The sequence below is a fragment of the Thamnophis elegans genome, chromosome 3 (genome assembly GCF_009769535.1).
Source record: "Thamnophis elegans isolate rThaEle1 chromosome 3, rThaEle1.pri, whole genome shotgun sequence".
In the NCBI taxonomy this organism is placed as follows: domain Eukaryota; kingdom Metazoa; phylum Chordata; class Lepidosauria; order Squamata; family Colubridae; genus Thamnophis; species Thamnophis elegans.
The window spans coordinates 42,891,103-42,915,707 of record NC_045543.1 but is presented as its reverse complement, the minus strand read 5'-3'; the positions used below and the strand labels follow the sequence as shown (position 1 = coordinate 42,915,707).

The following is a 24,605-nucleotide window of genomic DNA, read 5'->3' as shown; positions in this document are numbered from 1 at the left end:
GGAAGGAAGGAAGGAAGGAAGGAAGGAAGGAAGGAAGGAAGGAAAAAAGTGTTGAGAGAATATTGACTTCTGCAAAATTGCTGATGAGGGAGCATTGTAAACACAAGAGTTTACAATGTCGTTGTTATAGGCAATGGCACAAATTTGCATTAAATTTGCATGTGATTATCTATCAAATATAAGCTGATATAGCAATTTTCAAAGAGGAAAATAATACATTCTGAGTTGTTGCTGTTGATAATAAATCATCCATTTGATCATGGATTTTGTTTGGAACCAATAAGCATTTCTAACTCCACTAGACAGAGCAATGATGCCAATGCAAGTACCGTATGATGTAAAACCTAGCTAATATCTTTCCTTAATTTTAAAAAAGCTATGTAATCCTCCACACTTTAAATGTCAGCATGAAAATTTACTGAATGTTGTGAACAGTGGTAGATGCATTTTTCAGAAGAGCTTAGATCTCTGTCTCTATCTCTCCCTCCACCCACCCCCCTCTCTCTTTCCTGACCTCCCCCCACAAAATTGCACTAAAGAAGCATGTTCACATATCTATGTAGTAATACATGAAAATATATAAAAAAACAAAAATACTCAAATTTCCATTAACTTTCTTTTATATGGGGGGGAAAATCATCACACCCAAATCCTGATATAACATGGAAAGGAAAGAGGTTTATCATAATATTTGTTTTGATCACTGCATGTTCATAGCTGCACATGGCCGTATTCTGTGCGCTAATTCCATTGTTCTGACTCTGCATAAGGTAACTTCATAGAGGAAAATGCATGTACTTGAATCAAACATTTTCACTGCATTGCCTAAATGTTGCCTTCTAGCAGTCCTACCTGGATAATATTGGTGTTTGGATCAGATGAACTGGGTCCCACATATACTTTGAAGAATGGAAAAGTGTTGTATTTTTCCATGAGTATCTGAAGAGTTTGGTTAAAATCTGTTTGTTTCCAGGAACCGGTGATATTCCAACCACCAATCTGAACAAAGAAAATTTGAATTTTGTTACTGTAGGAAGCCCCTTCCCTCAGAGAATGAAATATTTTGGGGAATATTAAAAAAAGAAGCAGAATATTATATTTCCCCAAAGAAGAAATGGAGAAAACAGGTTCTTAAAGGCAACCCCAGTCTTCCTGCATAGTAAAACAGCCTCCAGCAGATACCTAAAGTCTTTAGAGATGGATATTTTGTGTCAATTAAGAAAGACTGGGCCAATCTATTCACAAACAAAGCTCCTGCTGATGGGATTACAAAGGACAGGACATTTAGGACATAATAGGATTAACTCACCCCTATTAGAACAGCAAAAAAGACAAAGTTCACTACATTGCACAACCCCCTGGAGCATTTCAAACACAAACCCCCAAAGAATGTATAAAAGCCCACTCATCCCAACTGCATTTTGTCAGCTGTCCCAGAACTGCATGCTATTGTTGCTTCTGCTCATCAATAATCACAGTCCTTCTTTCCAACCAACCTCCATTTTATTTCCAACACCTTTTTTCCAGATTGGAACTGTACTGGATTTTTTCTTCCAGTATTACCAAGAAAAAAAAGGGTTATAAAATAGCGAAGTATGCATAAGTTCTGAGTCGAAAAATGCTCAGCTCAAATTTAATTTCAGAAATGGACTCAACTAAGACTCCTTTTCAAAAAAATGAAACCATAATAATAGTAATAAACTCCATCCCTACCATATGTAAGGACAGGTTTCATTCTTTTCTTTCCACATTTGCAATCCTGATAAATGTCCTGCTGCACTATCCTTAACTTAAAATAGTAATCCCTGTAACAGAATGCATGGATTACCCAGAGGAAAAGAGAGAGGCAATGCTGCCTTGGAAGCCATCATATAAGAGAGAGACGAGCCGACAATTGTTTTTCAGTCAAAGAAAGAAAGATAGGAAGGAGCTTCCCTAATGGGTCAAGCAGTTAAAAATGGCAGGCAAGAAGTTTGTACTTTCAGACTTGCAAGATTCTAATAATGTAGCCTTACACCAAAGTAGATTTAGCTCATCTAGTTGTATTCCCCAGTCCACATGTCTTCATTAATACAAAGGCAAAATTCTGATTCTCCCCCTCCCACCCTCAAAATAAGAGCATTAGTATTTCTGTCAAGATTGTGTTATGGGAAGAAAGAGTTCATTTTTTTTCTGCCAGAGCACTATTGTTTCACTCCATTATTATTTGAACTTATTGATGGATTTACAGCCCTGACTCAGGTGATGAACCCCAATAGCACATTTTCCTGTTCCCTCCTTTTTTAACACATTTCTTGTATTAATATAGAACCCAATATTGACAGAAGAAACAGTGAGTAAATAGAATTGTAAAGTGACATCTAGATACCACCTAATATTATGGAGGGGGTAAGTCAGTAGGATAATAAGACTTATCTGAAGCAACTTTTTGCCCATCTGAAAATGAAAAAAATTATCAAAATGAATTATGGCCTTGATAAGAAACTGCAGCATTCCATGTATCCTTCACTCATTTACCTCAGTAATGTTTGCAAATAAACTTTCTAATGGAGGGATATTACTTTTTTTTCCCTCTTGGGCAATGATTTTTAAAAGTGTTTTCTTTTTTTTCTTTCAAGTTTTTTATTTATATATGTATATGTATAAATGCGTGAACAGTGTGGCACCTGGATGTCATATATTCTAATTCAAATAAAACTAGTAGAATTAATCATAGTTATTACATTCAACCAACTTGCATACTATATTTCTAATAATAATACACATTTATATTAAGTTATAGTCTGTCATTATTTAATTATTCCATGTCTTCTCTTGTTATTGCTTTTATTTTATTATGCAAAGGTGTATTAATATTAACACTAATATTCCCCCTTTCTCTTATTTCTATCTCTTATTCAAACTTTTAATCATGTCATCCTTTTATTAAAAGACATTTTCTTTCTATCCTACCTAACTTTTAATCATGTCACCTATCTAAAAAAGAAATGAAAGAGAAAAAGAAAAGAAAATCAGAACAGCAACAAAAAGAGAAATCATCTATCCATCGTCTCTTGCCCTCTTCAGTATTTTAGTTGCTATGCTTTTTTTGACTTGCCTCCTATATTCCTCTCTTAGATCTTTATCTCTGTCTACATCTACTTCTTGGCTATTCAGTCTAAGTATTTCTCCCATTTTTATCCTCTTCCTCTGCCTAATTTCCAAATTTTCTGTCCAAGCCCCTATCTTCCTTTCAAAAGTATCTTCCTGTATTTTCAATTTTCTTTTCAACTCTCTTAAAATATTTCCCCCCTGGTTTAATTCATCAATCACTGTTATTTTCATTATTATCTCTTCCTTGTATTCTTCTATTGTTTGCTGGTTCTTCGGTCCAAACTTTTCCTTCATTTCTTTTGTTAGCTCCACCCTTTCCTGAGTGTCTTGGTCTTTACTCGTCATCCCTTGTATAGTATTTTCCATTTTTTCCATAATCTCCTTAAATCCTTTCTCCATGGTGTTCTTTGTGTTTTGAAAAAGCAACGCCATCTCCTTCAATGTTCCACTCATTTCTTCCTTATTAAGCATCTTATTTTGTTTTTAAAATCCAACTCTTGTCCAGTGGTCCAAGAACTATTTATTCCGTCCTAAAGTTGCCCTTCAAGAAGTACACTAATCACAGTTCTTTATATCCCATAGATAAACAATCAGCTCTGTTTGAATAGTTCCAGAAGTTTTCAAAAGCCTGTTTATGTCCCCTTTATAGCTTCAATCTTGTAGCATAACATTCAGGGGCCCTTTTAATTAAATAGCTTTCTTGTTTTCATATTTGAGTCTCCAGTAGTCATGGGGTAGTTAGCAGGGTTGAAATGCCCAATGACAATGCCCAATGACCATGATCCGGTAGTGAAAAAAAGCTTCTGAAGATCGTGCGGCTCAGCTGTGAGCTGTGCAATCTTCGGAAGCTTTCCCCACCACCGCCACTTTTTAAAGCATTTTTCCCCTGTCAGTTTGGGCAAATAGGCAGGAAAAAAATGCTTTAAAAGCAAAAGATAAATAAAAGCTTCCAAGGATCGCACGGCTCAGCTGAACCTTTTTTCCCACTCCTTAAAGCATTTTTACTACCGGTTCAGGTGAATAGGTGGTAAAAAATGCTTTAAATATTAAAAAAAAAGTTGGCCACACCTACCACATGAATCCCCACCACCAAGCCATGCTCATCAAGCCATGCCCAGTCCTTCATATAAGTATTCCCAGACTTGTATATTTTCCTTTCGTCAGCAGGTGGCGCTCTCCACTTAAATGTCAGTGTTGCCACTACTTAATCGTCATTTTAGTTGTTGTTCAATTATGGAAGCAGGATAAGTTTTTCAAATAAATGATTTCAGCATTTTAAAATGTCTTCCCATTATCCCATCTTCCCAATTTAGGAGTCAATTTTCTGAATATTTAATTTTTTATTATTTTTCTCTCTTTACGCCTTTTCCTTCTGGTCTGATATTTTTTTCAGAATGCTTAAACACTGCTTTAACAAATAGTTCTGAGCAAATAGTTCTACATTACTTCTTGGGGTTAGATTTTAAGTGAAAAGGAATCATCTCCCCCAGTTCCAGTCACTGTTCATCTACTTCAATCCAGCACCAGTCTTAGTTATTTCATGGTTGTCCCAGCTTCTTGGCAGCCATCTTTAGGCTACCTCTTCTCCTCGCCGTGGCTGAGAGGGAAAAATAATTTCAAACAGGAGAGCTGCAACTCTCCGCAACCACACTGGGCACCCCTCTTTGCTTCACCACCCCTACAGGGTGCCTTTGGCTCCTTTCAGAGCCCACCATTGAAGGGAACTTGGCATGGGAGCATGGAAACACGTGCTGTGTGTCTGATCCCGCCACGATGTCAACTGGGACATTACTGAGGGAAATATTATATAAGTAAAAATAAATTGGCATGTTGCCCATAATAATCTCAAAACAACAGGATTTTTAAAATCTCAAATACTTTTACCAAGTACTTTGTAGATGTTTTAAAGTCTGAACCTGCATTCCAAAGACCTTGAATAATTGTTTGTTTGATTAAGCTCTACCAAGTCAATGTTGAATCTTAGTAATCATATATATAAACTTCCTCCAGGATGATCAGTCCCCAAGCTGGCCCTTCAAGCTTTCAGTGATGAACTCATTTTCCACTGTAATTGAATCCTCCCACTTTGCTGCTTGCAACTCTTCTGTTTCTTCCATGTGAGAAGTCTGGTTTGATTTCTGCTGTGATTCATTTGTTTGTTTTCTTAGCTGTCTCTAGTATTATCAAGGGTCTTCTCTAGCAACAACGTTCAAAGCCATCAATACTCTTTCTACCCTGTTTCTTTCCCAGAGGGTTACAAGGAAAGCTATTTCACACACATCATGGCATCTAAATATCTTTACTGCCTCCATATTGTATGCTAGCCTGAAAAATGTCTTCATTGCTATTTCTTTACTCTGATATTCAATTCTAAAAGACAGAAGCTACCCATTATTTCAATGTCTTTACAATCAGTTTTAAAGCTCCTTGCAGTACATGTTGATATTAGTTTGATTTTCTTTACATTTAATCATAGTCTCATGTTTTTTCACTGTGCTTCTTAACTTTCATTATTAGAGTTTACAGATAATTTGCATTTTCAGCTATCTGTATTCAAAAATAACAGAATAACAGAGTTGGAAGGAACCTAAGAGTTTTTTTAGTCCAGCCTCCTGCTCAAGCAGGAAACCCTATAGTACCATTTCAGACAAGTGGTGATCCAATATTTTCTTTAAAATCTCCAGTGGTGGAGCACCCACAACTTCTGAAGAAAGTTGGTCCACTGATTTATTGTTCTGTCAGGAGATTTCTCCTTATTTTTAGGTTGATTCTCTCCTTGATTAGTTTCCATACATTGCTCCTTGTTCTTCCTTATGGTGCTTTGGAAAATAGGTTGACCCACCTCCCCTCTTCCACAGTTGTGGAAAATTCCACAGCTTCTTGTGGCTGGCAAGGTGAAAGTTTTTCTATAGTACATGAAGCACATACTGATTTCCCCCCATCTTTGGCTTTCTTTTCTATTCATTATGCTCCAGCAATAATAATCTCATGATTCTAGGCCTTTTTAAAAACCAGTTTGAACTTCTGGCATCTCCTTTTCCATATAAGGAAATAATTATTTCCATGTAAGGAAATAAATCTGTGTTGAATGATCATAAGCATTATTTTGCTATTATGTGGAAAACTTGTTTTTTTCTCTCTTTTTTTTCCTTTTGGTTTCTGACATGTAGACAGACTCCTTTCAATCTGTTGCACAATGTATTGTTCTCCAGATTTGATGACGTAGTTTCACTGGGACTTTTACTGATTCTTCTTCTGTTGTGTGTTATATTTCTATAGTTATTCCATAAGTTCTTATATTCTTCCAACTTGGTGACCACAGGAGTGCCATTATAACTTCATCTGCTAGTACTAAGGATTCTCATAAACAGGAAATCATTTCTAAGGTATCAGTTACTTGGTGTCCTCCTGCATACCATTTCAACATTGGAAACTTCTGACTTCAGAGATCTTTTGAAAAACTGTTCTTGTTTTTCTATGATTGTTTCCATATACCACATTATTACAGATATTGTATTATTGCTTCTTGTCTCTTCTAGAAGATCTGTAAAATACATCCTTCCTGAGGTATTTGTCTTTCGTGACTTTAGCTTCTCTTCTCTTCTTTGCCATTTTCCTTGTTCTGACATCTAGTTTGTTTTCTTCTGTTTTTTAGTCTTTGGCACATTTTCTTTTCATCTGTACTTAACATTTTGTTTGATTTCATTCCATCATTTCTCTATTAATGAGGTTCAGGATCTCAAAGTGATTCTTGATGTTCTCATTGAAAATGAAGGCTATATGCTCATATAGTAGAAATTGGCTTTGTTCTTCTACTTTACTTTGACTTGTAACTTGCACATTAACTGTTTCATGTTTTTGCTGTTACAGCTGAGGTTTTCTACCTTCTTGTACCTTCTTATAACATTGATTTGATTTCTGTGTACTCCATCTTGTGTTGTCAATGTACACAGGTGTCATGCATAGGTTGTTTGAATAATATATTAGCAATGAAGAAATCACTGGATTGGCAGAAACTGGTAAGTAATTCTCCTGCTTAATTTCTGTTTTCAAAATCATACAATCCAAACTAAATTTTTTCCTCTAAATTCTCTTGCATGCATTTGCTCTTTAACGCTTTAATCACTCATTTCCTTAGTCCACCCTGGTTTTCCTTCCTAGAATATTTAATCAATTTCCTTTGTTGTTATCAGAAAACAATTTCTGAGTTCCTATCCTGCATTATTCCTTCTGTCTTTCTTGTCCTTGTTGTCACTCACTTTCAATTTGCTTCTTTGTTTGATTCCCTTTCCTTTGAAAAGTTGCTTCCACTCCTGACTCGTGTTGTAATGCGCCTTTTTAGTCTAGTCATTTTGTCTTATCTTCTTAACAGTTGTAGTCCCCTGCACAAACAATTGCAGTATTTCTTTCATTAGTGACATTTGCTTGCACTAGTTGCAAACATATTTCCTGATTGTTGCAAGTCACAGCAGCAAAGTCAGCTCCATTCACCTTCATTTTACCATAAATAGAAAAATAATTTATTTCTATTTGTTACTTTCTCAGATGTCAAATGTATCCTTAATTCATATGAATTCCACTGTAAACTCCTATTGGTTCTCCCTGTTCACTAGTCAATGCTTATAGCTATATTGGCACCCAGAAAGTAATATGAAAACCAAGGAGAAGTTCCTATGGGATGATTCATATATGCATTTTTCTCTGCCTGAGATTGCCTTATTTGAAGAATGGGAACTGAATATGGAAGTTAAGGTGACTTCTCTGGAAAAAAATATTGCCTTTAAGGCAAAGGTGGTTGTTTCCGGTTCAGACCAGTTCAGGAGAACTGGTAGTGGTAATTGGGCGTGGGTCACCGAACCGGTAGTGATGGCTGGCTGGCCACGCCCATGAACTGGCTTGCTCCGACGCTCGCCCTGCCTCATCTTCGTCACGTGCATCCACACAACTGCCTCCTAGTGCTTATACACAGGTAAGCAGCATGGGCTGCTCAGGGAGCTCCAAGGCTTCACAAACACCACCTCCTAAGTGGGATCGAGCCTCCCCACCTCCTCGATGCACAGAGACAGGAGGTGACAGTTTAATTTGCTGTCTGCGAACTCCAGGTTGGGAGGCAAGTAGCCAAGCGAGCATGCCAGGATCTGTCAGCTGCTTCTAATCTGCAGTTTACTCATGAGCAAGTTTACTCATGAGCGGGGTGCTCGTCAGCCAGCATATTGCTGGCTTGCTCACTCGGTTGCTGCCCCCCCCCCCCGGAGCTCACAGACAGCGAACAAAACCACCTACTCTTCGAACCCTCCAGCTCTCCTGCGTTCAGCTGGCAAGGCTCGGGTTGCTGCTTTCTTTGGCCTTTTTAAAAAAAAGTTTTACAGCATATTTTATTTCCTATCTCCAATCTGAAACATAAATTTGCCCAGCCACACCCACAAAACAAGCCATCCCCACAGAACCGGTAGTAAAAAAAATTGAAACCCACCCCTGCTTTAAGGAACTATGAAAATTCGATAGTATTAGAGCTGTGATTGGCCTATTAATAGTAGTAAACAAACCTTTAAGAAAGGTTTAGAAAAATAGATCTGGAAAGAACTTTATGTCCAAGACTACATCATCACAGTAATCTATCTGACAACTAGCCACAAAAGAAAACAAATAACAAGTGACATAATGAGCATAAAAGTCCACATCACACAAGAAAATATCATCACTGGATTACTATGTTCAGGAGGGATACTTTTTTCACATCCATGGAAAGTATTATTTTATTCATACTCAATTTTTATGAGTCAACAGATTAAAGTGGGTTTGTTCAAAGTCTCAACACACACACACAAATATTATTTGAAGCCTTCTTCATAATATACAAATATATACAAGTATATACATAATATACAAGTGTGTACATATGAGCAAAAGAGCTTCAATGCTGCCTTTTTATTTTCTTTTGGCTGACAGAACAAGCTTCCCTGAGCAGAAAAGTGGCAAGATATGAAGCTGCTGTCATTCAACTCTTCTTCCTACAACTACTTTCTTTGCAATTCAAAAGGTGTCTGATGTTCTGAACCCAGGGACAAGGGAGATGTGGGTTTATCTTTAAGTAGAAATATAGGCTTATCACTTTTGGTCAGCCTTGCAGTCCAGACAAGACATCTGCAGTCCAGAAGAACTAATTCTACTTCGTTGTAAGGTTACACTTAACAGAATCTTATCAGTGTGAAAATATATTTCTTCCCCATTGCCATTCAGTCTGAGGAATTAGGAGGATTCCTTTTAAGATACCCACATTCCTGCTGTGGGCTAATCTGCCTCATATCCAACTATTTCTCCGGATGTGGCTCTTCTCTCTGTCTCTCAAGGTTATTCCCACATATCACTACATCTTTAAATTTAAATCTTTCAAATTGAGTACATTTTTAAAATGATGGATTCCAGCTATTAAGTTCTGTGAGTTGACATTTTAAAAAACGAGGAAACTATCAACCTAAGAATAGCAAATAAGGGAGAAATAATGACAATGAGAAATGAATCTAAGTAGGTACAGAATTTAAGAAGCAACTGAAGATAAGGGCAGAAATATAGGCTGAGCAGGATAGAATCTTTATATTTTATAGATATATATGTCAATAAGAAATAGGAGCATCATAACCAACCATCAATTATTTGAGTTTGTGGGCCAGAAAGTAAATGGTAATGCCTGTTACGTTCAATGTTAATATGAAGAAGATAGAACCTATACTAGAATACATCTATGCCTGGGCAAAATCAGACATCCACATTAATGTACAGTGATCACCTCATTTATGAGCTTCTTCAAAGGCTCAGCACCTTGAGCTTCAATCTGATCCATGCTCATGCAAGAGGTATAAAACCGCACAGCTTTCTCCTTTGCTGAGCCACTAGTCCCAAGTTGTCGTTCCTCTGAACAAGAGAAAGCGTTAAAATCAACAAAAATCATTGGGAGATTATTTTTTTAAAATGTGACACAATCCAAATTCCTTTCAATATGACAAGCTATAAAATGCATAGTGAAACAAAGCTAAAATTCTTTCATTCCAATAAGTGTTTTCTATTTCTATATGTGCTTCTTCAGCATATGAAATTTGAAAAGAAGAATGTGAGTGAAGCCAATACATTGGTCTGGCAGGCTAGCAGAAATAACCCTAAATTTAAATCATACTAAGTTTAAATCAGGGTTCCTACCAGTTTAGACCAGTTCGGTCAAAGGTAACTCAACCTGCCATGCCCCCGAACCGTTTCTATTATCAATGGCAGCATCTTGTTTTTTGGTTCTTCATTGCAAAAATGTATTTATTTTTTCCTTTTCTAATGTTCTGTGCATGCACAGACCCTTTTAGCTGCAAATGCACACATGCACGGAGTGTACGCTTGGCATGCATGTGAGCGAAATTTTTTGCACACCGAACCGGCAGTAATGCCGGTAGCAACCCACCCCTAGTTTAAATCGTATTATTAAATCAAATCATATTAAGGTTATATCCATGAGTTCAACAGAGAACAGATCCCCATATGCTTTTGCATTCATATGTCTGCTTTACTGCATTAGGACATAATGTGCAATATTTTTACCCAACCACTTCCTTCAGATGTGTTAGATTCCCATTGCCTTTTATTGGTCAGGGAATGGAGGTGATGACCCTTTCTCCACCCATGGAAGAAAGAAGAATGCATAAGTGAAGAAGCATCATGAAGACATTATGGCTGCAGAAATCAATGTTTGATCATCGAATTAATTTGGTTACATTGTGTTTACATAATTATCTTTCTTTTGAATATGGCTAAAGGTGACATATTGAATTCAGCAAAAAGACCTCCAAAAATGTTATCTGATTATGTTATGTTTGTACAGATGAAACGTTTGTATTAATTGGAAAGTTGATATAATACCATAGAGAAATGCAGTTGCTCTGGGATTTATTAAGTAGCGTACTTCTGGGAGAAATATTATTTGGCTGGATTTAAAAACTCACATGAGAGATCTATTTTGAGTTGTGATCGTCCTTGTTCTCTCTGAGGGGTGCTTGGTGCTCTCTGAGCTTGGTTGTTTTCTTGTGGATGTTTCATTATCCAAACTAAATAACAAGGTAACAGCATGAGATGTTACCTAGTTTGGGTAATGAAACGCCTACAAGAAACCAACCAAGCTCAGAGAGCATCAAGGACCCTTGATTTCAACCCTGAGCTACAGATATTCTTCTTTATTGGTCTGTTCTCTCTGCATTCAAAAAGAGTATCAAATGGACTTTTTTGAATTTGACCTTCGGAATTCCTTATGTTTCATGGGAAGTCTTTTTCCATTTGAAAGTTTTGTTTTTTATTGTATTGAATTTTTTATTAATTTTAAGTGACTTGGCTATCATTTTTCTTTAGCAGAAAGGAGCAGGAGGAACAGAAGCAGTAGAGATGATTGATATGCAGAATTGATAAAGTCAAGAAGAAAGTAGGCAACTAATAGAGGAGAATATATATTTCTTATATATAGATAACTGGCAGAAATGTTATATGGTAACTATGGGTTACTAGGGTCATCACAAATGGCTAAGAATGAAGGACAGTAGAATGCAAGAGGTTTAAAACCTGTTCATGCCACAGAACCTATTCATTAAAATCATCATCATCTTCATAATCACCATCCCAGAATCCCAAGAGGACAAACTCTAGTGATAAAATTTGAGTGATATTTTTTTTACCAAGAATCTCTAACAGAATCCAATCAATTTTTTTAACAGTCAGAAGAAAGAATATAGCACTGCAAGCAGCAAAGATTTTGGTAATTGTACTACAAGTGAGATGAATAAATGAATCATACTTCATGCATCAAACTCAACAACACTTGATGAAATAATGTAATCAAAAAGAAATCCCTAAAATTATGGGTACACAGTAGAATATGAATAAGAATAAATAATAGATTCAAAAGAATAAACAGATTTAAAAGGAATGCATAAAGAAATGGTTAGCTAAAAGCTCTCCTTACCCCTCCAATTTGATACATTTAGAAACAAAATGCTCTTTATATCAAAAGAGTAGGAAATGTTATCTAGTGATATTTTTGCCAAATAAAAAATTACCATCTGAATTGGTTTTTAAATTTGTTCTGTTGCAGGTTGTTATACTTGCAATTGGGGGTATATGTAGATTTTCTGATAACAGGGAGTTGGTATGAAGAATCTTAGTACTTAATGAATCTATGTCTGTTACACACTATATGTTCATTAATGGTATAATTACTAGCAGTCCTATTTAGAATATGTTCCTGGTCTTCCCACCCCCCACCCCCACCCACCTTCACCCTAGATATCTGCATAGGATTCTGACCATAGAAGTAATCATATGCATTGTCCCGCTACCTAAAAGTTTCTTCATGATGAGATGATTTTCTTCCAAAAGTACATCAAACACATTCACTGAAGGTATATCACTGTCCCATGTGTTATTAGCCTGCCAGTTGCCACATGCATAACTGAAGAAGTCTTCACAAGGATCAATGGTGACATTCTGAGCCTCCTGCAATCTAGTCAGGAGCACAAGGCAGGACGCAGTATTGCAGCTTTCTGGAAAAACATAGGAACAGGGAGGAGAAATTGTAAATTATCTTGCCTTTACTGAAAAGTATAGATTGTTTTATACTATAACTGCAGGAAAACCCATACCATATGCAATCTCTGGAGGTGTGTTTGTGTGTATGTGTGTGAGTGTGTAAAATACTGTGGACTTCTATAAGGAGCAATTTGATTAATGGATGTTTTCCATCTACCATGTTTCCCCGAAAATAAGACATGCCCTGCTAATAAGCCCAATCGGGCTTTTCAGAGCATGTGCCATAATAAGCCTTCCCACAAAAATAAGCCCGCCCCAACCGGTCCCCGACATTACCATTGTACCACCTACCGGTACAGCTTGTGGGGCAAAAAGAGAGCCCGCTGCAAAAACAATGGCAGGCAAAGCAAAGTGTTTCCACCTCCCACCCTTCTCTCCCACGCAAAAAGAGCCCACCACCAAAACAGTGACAGGCGAAGCAAAGTGCCTCCTCCCCCCCCCACCCTTCCCTCCCATGCAAAAAGAGCCCGCCGCAAAAAGAGCGGCAGGCCAGCAATGCAATCACCCCCTCCCGCCTGTTCTTTCTCATGCAAAAAAAATACCGCCCACCCCACCCCAATTGTAAAGGCAGCCTGCCTGGTTCCCTTCCGCGCCGCCCTTTAGCGAGGGGTGGCAGGTGGGGGGGAGAAGCAAGGCGTGCCTCTTACCTTTCTAGGTCTGTTGCATTCCTCGCCCTTTCATCCAGTGAATCTCCTTGTAAAAAAACCTCATGAGTTCAACTTGCGAGGTTTTTTATACAAGGGGCTTCACTGGATGAAAGGGCGAGGAATGAAACGGACCTGGAAAGGTAAGAGGCGTGCCTCATGGCCCAACACTACACACCCCACCCGAATGGTAAAGGCAGCCTGCCTGGTTCCCTTCCCCGCCATCCCTTTAGCAAGGGGTGGCAGGTGGGGGAAAGCGAGACGCATGTCCTAATGCTACCAGAGATTGACAGCTCCGCTGCATTCCTCACCCTTTCGTTCATTGAAGCCCCTTGTAAAAAAAAGTTGAGTTGAACTCTTGAGGTTTTTTACCAGTGGCTAAATTGGAAATTGGAAAGGTAAAAAGCACGCCTCCCTCTCACCTGCCTCAGAAAATAATAAGCCCTCCCCCTATAATAAGCCCAAGGCCATATTTTGTGGGGCAAAAGAAAATAAGACCCTGTCTTATTTTGGGGAAAACACGGTAATTTTTCCTTTGAATCTTTTCATTCTTTCAAAATAAGTTCCACATTGCTCAGAAAAATGTAAGTAACCGTGGCATGTGCTTCCCATAATTCCTTGAAAGTCACATGACATAAATTAGGCCACAGATCACCTACCTATATATCTTACTTTATATCATGAATGGCAATATAAATTACTAAGCACAATCTATGGTAGAATTTGTTATCATCTGTCTACTCCCTCCTCAAGGTCTTTCTTTTGTCTTTTTGCCATATATATTTAAGTTTCAGTAATGTTGTTTGGTCAATGAAGCATCAGAGAAATGGTAACTTCTAAAAGGTGGTAACCAAACTGAATATTTGACTGAATATTTCATGAATATTTAAAATATGTGGGACAGGAAAATATGACTAATAGTGTATTAAGTGCTTTCTACAAATGTATTTGATATTACTGCTATCTTCAGTGAGAAACTATGATAAATGAGGGGATCTAGGGATTTTCAAGAAGCAGTTTAAACATTAAGATGTAAAGGTCTTCTAAGAGTTTTCTGGGAGTATGGAAGTTGATGAGATTTCCATAACACAATAATGACACTTCTCGAAAATATGTGCAACTTTTCTCATAACTCTGTGGTGATCTTAGTTGGTAAAGATCTTTATCAATGCAAATTATTATTCTGGTAAGTAAACATTGAAGCTCTGAAACGTGATTCCCTCATTTTTCTTCTAATGTTGTCATACTGCTCTGAATATAGTCCAAAGGAGAGCTTATTTCAGTTTTTTGCTAACATTTCATCCAAATATGCTTGGTAAGATACACCCACACAGCGTCTATACATCACAGGAACAACTGATCCCCTTTTAAAAGCAGATCCCTTCTAGAATCCCAACAAACTTCTGAACAGAATTGTGTGGGATTATAATTTCCATACTTTTTAATCATTATAACCATCCTAAAGCAACTTTTTGAAGCAACTTCAGATTTAATTAAGCATTCTTGGTTCCATCAATCTGACAAAATTGTTTTGTCACTTATTTTTATGCTTAACCTGGAGAGAACTAAGTGATAAGGGAGAGCCTTCAAATCAGGGGTGGATTCCTGCCAGTTCTAACCTCTTCTATAGACAAGGTTCAACAAATCTTCTGTGCTGTTTAGAACCGGTTTCAGCTCCCTCCCCCCGACCGTCCACACCACGCTTGCTCCACCCGCCGCTCACTGATTGGCTGGCTCACCAATCGCCCCGCCCACCTCTAAGACTCCTATCTAAACCTTAAAGTCTTAAAGCTGTCAAGTTTGAACATCCCTGAGGGGTTTTTTTCTAAAGGGTTACGGGTGCAAAGGTCTTATAACTTGACAGCTTTAAGACTTGCGTGCTTCAAATGCCAGAGTTTCTGAGCCAACATTTTGGTTGCTAAGCAAGAGTGTTGTTAAGTAAGTTTCACCACATTTTACAAGTTGGCCTTGCCCACCAGTCACATGACTGCCAAGCCATCCCACTCTGTCACAGGGCTCGCAAGCCACTCCCACCCGGTTGCATGGCCAGCAAGCCACTCCCACAAGCAGGCCACACCTACAATATTCTAAAAATATTTGAAACCCACCACTGCTTCAAATGCACAAACACAGAATAAGTCATTAAAAAAAGGAAAGCTCTAATACCTAGATTACGTGTAATGATGGAGAAGACAATGACTAAAACAAGACCGACGACAGCACTGAAGAGTAGAACATAAAGGAACAGGGATTTTCTTTGACGACATCTTTGCACAGTCCCTCTTGGGCTTTCATCACTCTGGAATCAAAGAAACACAGCAACCAGTTATTTCCTTGGGTAGACAGGACTGCAATAATTCTTATCCAGAAACCAAAATCAGGAAAAGTTTGAAGTCAGGTGAAACTCAGGGAAGAAGTATCAAAATACAGATAATGAATTCATGGAGGAGACTAAGAGTGGTAGTTTAGCATGAATTCTCTACACTCAATCTAAAATATAATAAGTGCAGTTATACAAAATTCCTTCATTGATACTATTTTCTATTGTAGCATATTAACGAATTGTTTAAAGACACTCATATTGCATTGATATTTGAATATCAAGCTTAACAAAAATGACTAATATTTCACTGAAACATACAATTAGTATTTTCCATGAATACTTCAGATTTTCTAAGCAGAATCACTTTATTATTTGTGTGAATCTTATATGATTATCAATACTCAGGACTTAGAATGTCACTTTTTAATTAAATGAGGCCTTTTATGTTCCTAATAAACATACAAAATTTATCAACAAATGGGATATATTCCAAGGTACTCAAAGCTGGGGTTATTTAATATAAAATGAAATGTTTTGGGTAAATAGGAGTATGTGTGGAAACAGAAATGGAAGTGAACAAATTGCCAGAATGAAACAGTTTAGGTATGATGTAAAATAGTAAGTCAACAGAACTAAAGTGGATATGGATATACATGGGAAATACATTTGAGGATTTTAAAATCCCTTTCCTTTCTTTTTTTTAACTCTTTCATATTCTTCCTGGTCTCTAAAAATTGGATGACAGGGTACCCTACAAGCTCTTACTTGTGCACTTAAAAATTAATACAACCTTGGGCATCACATGATATAGTCAGCAGCTTCAGGTAGTACATGCACACCTGTCATATCAAATACTCCAGATAGAACTTGCACAACAATTTTCATAATTAAACTTTCATAACATCACCTTAAATCAATTTGCACCTACTACTGAGAGTCTTCATTCATTGATCATTTTTAGAGAAGCAACCCTGTCAAATTTGTTGCCACAAAAGTGACAACCTACATTTATTAAAGTGGAGATTACAAAAACATGTCATAATCAATTAGTTGATCTCTAAGATACAACCCATAGAAAATATTAACACCTGGACAATTATGACTGGGCTCAGAAATTAAGCAGAAACAGACTTGGTTGATCCTTAAGTAACTGACCTCCAGGGAATACCAAGGCTTTAAGCTAGACAGGGAAGCAGCTAGCACGGATTTGCTTTGATGACAGCTTGCCGTAATGCAGTGGTTCTCAACCTTCCCAATGCCATGACCCTTTAATACAGTTCGTCATGTTGTGGTAACCCCCAACCATAAAATTGGTGTTTCAGTTCCTAAGACCATCGAAAATATGTGTTTTCCTATGGTCTTAGGCGATCCCTGTGAAAGGGCCGTTTGACCCCCAGGTTGAGAACCACTGTCGAAATGTATGGGGAGGGGGAGGGATACAGTGAGGGGGGGGGGATGAAAGGAATGAGAAGGGCCAACCAGAGTCTACAGCTGAATGATCCAAGGACACAGGCACTGTTCCCTCTAAGGTGTGCGGCTGCGCGGCCGCGCACGTCGCAAGAAAACCCCGCGCAGCAGTTTCTATCTGCCGCGCAGAGATTTCTGTAAAGCAAACATGGGGAAGTCCTTTGCAGGCGGCTACAACTGGCCACCTGCAAAGGACCTCCCCAGACTTGTTTTGAAGAGCACGGCTCTTCAAGTCCATGTTCGGGGGATCCCTTGGAGAGGGGATTCCTTCCTGCGAGACCCCGTCCAGAAAATGCGGGGAGCGTCAGCGGAGACCCGGGGCTGCTTCTGCTGCGACTGCTGGACTGTGGGGCTGGGAAGGGAGCGGGAAGAGCGGCGGGGCTGGCAGTGGCCGGCGGTGGCAGGCTGGTTGGCTGCCTTTCCACCGCCACCCCCTCTGTGCGGCGGCTTTCGACCTGCTCCCCCGACTCGTATCTCCTCCTGTTTTTCCCCTCCCTCTTACATGCCCCCTTGGTGCAGCGGGCTACTGCCGGTGAAAGGAGTGGGGTAGGCGACATTGCACAACTGGGTAAATTATAAACCACAGATTTTAATCCTATTTAATTTTTAATGGTATCAAATTTAGCTATAAAGTGGCCTTACCTACTTTTTTTTTCCTGGGCCTGCTAAATTCTGGTCCCTGGTGATACAATGAGTTAAATGCATTCTGGCTTGGATTTCCTATTGTGCAATTTGTGTCATGGACTTAATCATTTTAAATTCCATAAAATGCCAGTACACATCCTTTCTGCCAAGAGATCAGAAAAAACAATGCTCGAATCTTCTGATATTTAAATGATTTATAATGTTGTCTAGATATATAATTTGGATTACATTTTAAAGCTATGCATTGATTAAATACTACGGAATACAAGCAGTTCTTTCTTTTTTGATTTTAGAAAAGGATAATTCTCTTTTTAGCCAGGCTTTTTGAATTAGATTATGGTGATGTTAACACCAGTTTTTAAGTAGATTTCAATTTTTTTTAAAAAAATCTTTTAGCTGCTTTGAATGCCTTGGAGATGAAAAGATGGGGTACAAACTTAAATAAAAAAATAGTACTTTCATTTTGAAAAATAAATGCAATACTTGATTAATTTCATATCTTTATTTAAAATAGTTTTGGCATGGCATATGGTTTTATCAATTCAGTTGGAAATGATGTGGATGTTGTATCTGATTCTGAGGTATATATATTGTTAAGTAACATAACATATAGCATATAGTCCAAACTTGCTAGACTATTTAATTGATCTTACTACTTTAAAGGGGGAGAGTTTCATGATAAATCATTTTATTACATTTATGTTGCATTTATATATTATATTTATTACATTTATATTTCACATTATATATTTGTATTGTTATTTTAGTGTTTATTGTCAATTTTGATAGATATTATATTGATATATCAATACTGATTTTACTCATACTAAATAACAATTACTGCTATTATTTATCAGCATTAAATATTTACAGTTTTTAATATTGAGTTAGTCGTATTTTAGAATAATAGGATTATCTTTTAATAGGATAATTGGCAAAATCTAATTCAAATGTGATGGGTTGCATTCCAAAGAATGTGAGAGGACAGGTTGCCTGCAAAATGCCAGGACCCAGGCTGTTGGTGCTATGTCTCTCTCTAGCCAGTCTAACAATCTAAAAGCTGAGCAGAGAGCCTTTTTTTTTTTTTCAGGGTGAGCGGAAAAGTATAGTGTTTGAGTAGCACATTTTCATGCCTGGCATTCATCAGGCTGAAACCTCGCTCGTAATCGGCGCTTGACGCTTGGAATGTTGCGCAAATGTCCAGCAGACGTGACAGCAGTTCAAACTGTTGCTCTCTTAGGTGCTCAGGCATGAAACTGTGCAGCTCAAACACTATACTTTCCCACTCACACTGAAAAAAAATTAGAGGGAACATTGGACACAGGCATGGGAACGGAATGTGAACACCTACCAAAGAGACACTAAACTTTAGAACTATTACCAAAACCGCTAATTTGACACTCACAAGGTAAATTTGAACCTTATTGGACACTCACACTCATAAAGGGTGGGGGAGCCTGGGGAAAGGGAAAATCACAGAATTTACATGGGAATTCTCAGATCTAGGTTTACTTACACTGTAACCACTTGGCTTTAGTAAACATATACCTTTCACTGAAAATGGAGTCGACGGTCTTTCATTCCTAAATGCCCAAGCTGGGACAGGCCTTACAGAGAAGTCCAAATTGTCATCATCATCATCATCATCCCAGAAGGCAAACCAAACAAAAATCACCTAGACACGTCTATGAAGTTACCAAATATTGCACTCTCCTTTAGAAAGGGTATTATTGGCATAGTCTGATTAACTAAACTACAGTATATATCTATAAAGACATATGCATACAGTACTCCCATAGTTCTAACAAGAAAACAAAATGGATGTCTCCATGAAATCACTGGGAGCTGAGCTTAGTGGAGACTTTACTTTTCCAAGTCTTGATTAGCCATGAAAAGAAAATAAATGGCAGACAGGCACTTGCAAAAGCTGCTGCAAATGCATCAGTGTTTTTCAAAATCAGCAACTTCAAGATGTGTGGGTGTTCCCCAGTCATCATGCTGGCTGGGGAATTCTGGGAGTGGAAGTCCACAGGTCCTGAAGTTGCTGAGGTTGAGAAGCAGCAGCTTACAACATAAGTAAAGGAAAACCAATATGTACAGAATGATGAAAGTGCAGCAAAGGATATGCTGGCCCAAATTTGCCAACAACAAATATACCTGACAATCATCTCTATGAATCACTACTAGTATAATACAGAGGTCAGAATGAAGTATTTGAATCTTATAAGCTTGACACTTTTTCAGTCTGTCCTACCACACATAATGCCTGTCTTTTTTAAAAGAATGAAAGCAATAATTAAATCATTTTGTCATTCTGGCAATTGTCTCAAATCCACGGCAACTCTTCCAAATTAGAAACTCACAGTACTTTCATTAATATTTTGAACTGAAAGGGATAGAATACCCGATTTTCAGCATGATTTTCTGCAAGAGAGCCAAGTTAGATGTAGCGCTTAAGATGCTGGCTTAGAAACCTGAACACCATGAGTTGTAGTCCTTCCCTAGCCATGAAAGCCTTCTGGGTGTCTTTGGGATAGTCACAGAGATGGTATTCAGCAGGTTCTGACCAGTTCTGGAGAACCAATAGCGGATATTTAAAGTAGTTTGAAGAATCGGTAAATATCACCTCTGACTGGCCCAGCCCCCACATATTCTCTGCCTCCCAAGTCCCAGCTGATCGGGAGGAAATGGGGACTTTGCAGTAACCTTCCCCTGCCATGCCCACCAAGCCATGCCATGTCCACCAAGCCACACCCATAGAACCAGTAGTAAAAAAAAATTGAATCCCACCATTGGGCAACCACCCTCTTCTCAATTCAATTTAGCTCACAGGATTGTTGTGGGTTAAACAGAAAGAAATATTATGTATGTTTATTGCCTTGAGTTATTTATAAAAACAATATTTTTCATACGGAACTAAATTAACAGCCTGAATATTTTAGGGCAGAAAATGCAGTCTTAGTCCTTTTCTTTCTAACAATTTTTCTATGAAGTGGCAAAGAACTGAACCTTTTCATAAATAATGCAGAAACTTGGAACAGTCTGTTTACCAAACCATCTCCTGAACATTTGTCAGCTCGTCAACCAACTATCATGATTATTTTTACATAATTCTATAATTTTATAGAGCTGAAATCTGAATTCAGCATGTAGCATTGTGTTACATCGTGTTTCTGCAGATATAAATGTGTGAGATAATCGTAGAGAGAGTGGCAGCTGAGGAAGGAGGAAAACAATTATTTTATGCAGAGAGAAAGCCCAAGACCCACCTAGCACCTTCAGCCATATAATCACTTCCAGGTCATCCTCAACTCTTGCTATTTCTGTATGCAGGCCTACAAAGCAAGGAGTGCCAAATCCCTGGAATAAAAGATTCAGGGAAAAGATTTGGAAAAACCATTTTCTAGGGTTCTTGGTGTAACCAAGGTTAAATCAGTAGATGCAAACAGCATACGATAGTACTTGGTTAAATCTAGTGATCTCCATAGGAGTTGGGGCTGAAAACATCTGGTACTTCTAACTGTTAGAATTGGACTGGGAAATTTGGGGCATATTCTAAGGGGAAAAAAACCTGTTTTATCATACACAGTTTTAAAACAGTGACAAAAGTAGTAAGGAGCTATCTTACATTTTCTTATTTGGAGCTAGGCCAAAACAAAACAGCCTCATTAAAGAAAACATGGCAGAATTAACAAAAATCTTTAAGGTGTAGACAAAATATAATTATATCTAATTTCCAAGTCAAAGTAACGTTAGTATATATGTAGCCTTAGGTGTTAATAACAATACATCAAAGCAAATCCATAGTAGAGAAATATTCTTCACTTTATTAAATATTGTGCAACATTTCTAACATTTAATTTATTGAAAAAAAGGATGTCATACAAGTAAATATCAGCTGTTTTCTCATTTTGTGAAGTCTGTATCGTTACGTGAAACTGAACTTTGCATGTTATCAGGCAGCTTGGTGCTATTTTTGGTATTCTGTAAAATGACAAGGTTAATTTTTCCTGATACAAAATTCTCCATAAAATTCTACTTTTGATCTGAAGGTTAGGAACTCTGCCCATGCCAAATGTTGTTCTTGCTCAAATAAATTACCTTGGTAGGAAAAGGGTAGAGAGAATGCTGGATACAATGATGTCAGATTTTCTCTGTAACTGGAATGTCCTTTACAATCAGATTATCATTGGTTATATCAAAGATTGTGCCTCAGAAATGACGCTAGCAGAGAATTTGAAAAATAAATGTTATTTTAATTATTTATTTGCTTTACTATCTCCCATCTCTCACCAGTAGAAGTTGGGGGATGGGAAGAATATATTTTGTGTCAGATTTGTTTATATGATAGTTTTAAAGATAAGTTTTTTTATTTATTTATTAGTTTGTCAAACATGTACAAGATAGGTATAATTATGAACATGAATGAATACAAATAAAGGGGGGCGGTAGGACAGGGACGGTAGGCACGCTGGTGCTCTTATGCATGTTCCCTTTACGGACCTCTTAGGAATGGGGTGAGGTCCATGGTAGGCAGTTTAAAATTGAAGCTGTGAGGGTTTGAGATGTTTTTGGTTTCTTTTAGGAATAAATTAATCTCATGTACTCTTCTTCACGGCTTTTTAGTCGCAAGTACTAGTTCTAATTCCTTGTTACTTCTCTTTTCCTTTGCCCAAACACCCATTAATGTTGTTCTGAGATTTGCCATATGTATTTCCCATCACATGATCTAGTTTCATTCTCAGTGCTATTACATTCTCATAATATTGAGGCATATAAAGAACCTCCAAGAATATTTTTAGAAGACCTATGAATCAATACTAAACACAAATCAAGTTGACAGGCATTTGTCCAAATAATCACCAGGAACTAAGCCTGTCACAGTACAATGCTCTGGGAAATTTGGCAAGCATAATACTTAATAGTGATGTGGTCTATGTTAAATTTTTCTTCTGTTTTAGCTAAAAAGAAAACAGATACTGAAGTGTATGGCTTATAATGTGGATTCCCTATTGTGAATCCTATGGTATTTAGCATTTTATTATGCTCTAGCTCCTTCAAATTCCAATCTGTTCTGATTTAAAAGATTTAAAAATTGTTTATGCTTTTCTGACAGAAGGAAGACAACTATTTTTCCCAGTTTGGCTTCAAAACTGAGAACTAGGTAGAATAGGCTTTTCCATGGGTTAAGACGGACACAGGGGTCTCACTGCAACGTATGTGGGATATAGGTATTTTATCATCAAAAAAGTTTTGATTGCAACATGTTATTAAATTAAATCGAGCTATTAATACAAAGTGTGACTTATCTACGTAAAAATCACAAAAAAAATCTTATTGAGTTTGTATGTATTTGTATATTTCTTAAGGAACAATCTCTACCATTTGCAATTGATCTTACTTTAAAGTATGTTTAGCTTAAACAAATCCAGCACAGCATATTCAAGGAGGGGTGGGAGTGAGGTGGAGGTCAATTCTTGTAAATGAAAATATCTGACAAGCCAAGATCAGTGCAGCCAGACCCCCAAAGATGACTTACTACTTTATATATTATTACATTTCAAAAGCAGCTGTAGATAACACTTGTTGGAATGTTGTTGTTCAATATTTAGGAAATGACTACACATCTGCAATGGACTAAGTAGAGAATTAAAAATTTAATTCCCTAGAAAGACATAATTGTTGCTTGGTGGAGCATGGGGAAATGGGTATCACCACATGGAAGCAGTATCCAATATTTGTTTTCATCAATAAATATATACAAATTTTGCTGCAGAGGAAGCCATTGTATAAATGCCCTATGTTTAATTTCTAAAAATAGATACATTGCTGCTATACACTGAAAGTTTTTGATGTGTAATTTTGTCTCCCTAATTCTGAGTCTGGCTGTAAATGATCTTGAATCCAAGCTAAAAAAAAAGAAAAGAAAAAACTCTCTGCTTTCTGAACTGATAATTTCTCTATCTTAGAGACACAAAAGCAGAAATACAAGTTCCATTTTAGCTGGTAAACATTTGTGTGGCGGTACCAGGATATCAGGAGCGAATTAGCAACACATCTTTTTGTTCTCAAATTAAAGCAACTAATGCCTGAGAAGATAAATGCCTAAAATGAGATGAGCAAAGAGAGAGAAAAGTGGGCTCCATCCTACCTGCGGAGATGTCCTCATGATTTCACTTGAATTCTTTGCAAAACTTCTCTCTTTCTCTGGGTCCTTTACTCCACCTTCTCCTTAGAGGTTAGCAAAGTATATCATTTCAGAGCAGAGACCAAGTTTTCTGTTCCTACTCTGGCTGGAAGCATGACAGAGGAGGAGATGGAGGAGTGGCAGGGAAACTGGTCAAAATAACATCCCTGAAGGAAAAAGAAGCGGATAACTTTCCCACCCACTTCTTCTTTGTATCATGGTTTCCTCCTGGAATGTGCAGTTCAAACACACTTTCGACTCCTTGGAATGTAACATGTATCTTTCCCCCCCAGTGACTGCACAGTAACTTCATTGCCTGCAATGGTTTTGAGACTGCAGCCTTTGACTGTCACTTTGTTGCTGTATCCCTCCCCCCCCTCCGCCACGGATATTATCTCTTCCTCACATGCACATGGAGACACACCCAATACTAGAATCCAACTGCTTTAACCACACTTGACATTCAATCCATAGTTTGCCCTCACAATTGTCCTGCTACTGCCTTTTACCCATTTTGCCATAATTTTGCATGCCTCCTTTGATCAGAGATATTTTCTTCACACTGCCTGTTTCAACTTGCCGTGCTAGTCCCTCAGGCTTCTATTAATACGAAGGTACAAATAATACAAGCTTT

The 24,605-nt window shown here is 37.7% G+C and overlaps 1 protein-coding gene across 1 annotated transcript in view; it reads right to left on the bottom strand.

The window, feature by feature from the left end:
• Positions 1 to 24,297, bottom strand: part of KEL (Kell metallo-endopeptidase (Kell blood group)) — a 40,987-nt gene extending 16,690 nt beyond the window's left edge. Inside the window, exons 1-5 of the mRNA XM_032214560.1 lie at positions 23,936 to 24,297; positions 15,516 to 15,648; positions 12,456 to 12,659; positions 9,881 to 10,005; positions 853 to 999 (exon numbers count right to left, since the gene is read on the bottom strand). Coding sequence (XP_032070451.1) covers positions 853 to 999; positions 9,881 to 10,005; positions 12,456 to 12,659; positions 15,516 to 15,648; positions 23,936 to 23,953 — 627 coding nt within the window. The 5' untranslated portion in view covers positions 23,954 to 24,297. The remainder of the gene's footprint in view (positions 1 to 852; positions 1,000 to 9,880; positions 10,006 to 12,455; positions 12,660 to 15,515; positions 15,649 to 23,935) is intronic.
• Between the last annotated feature and the right edge of the window lie 308 nt (positions 24,298 to 24,605).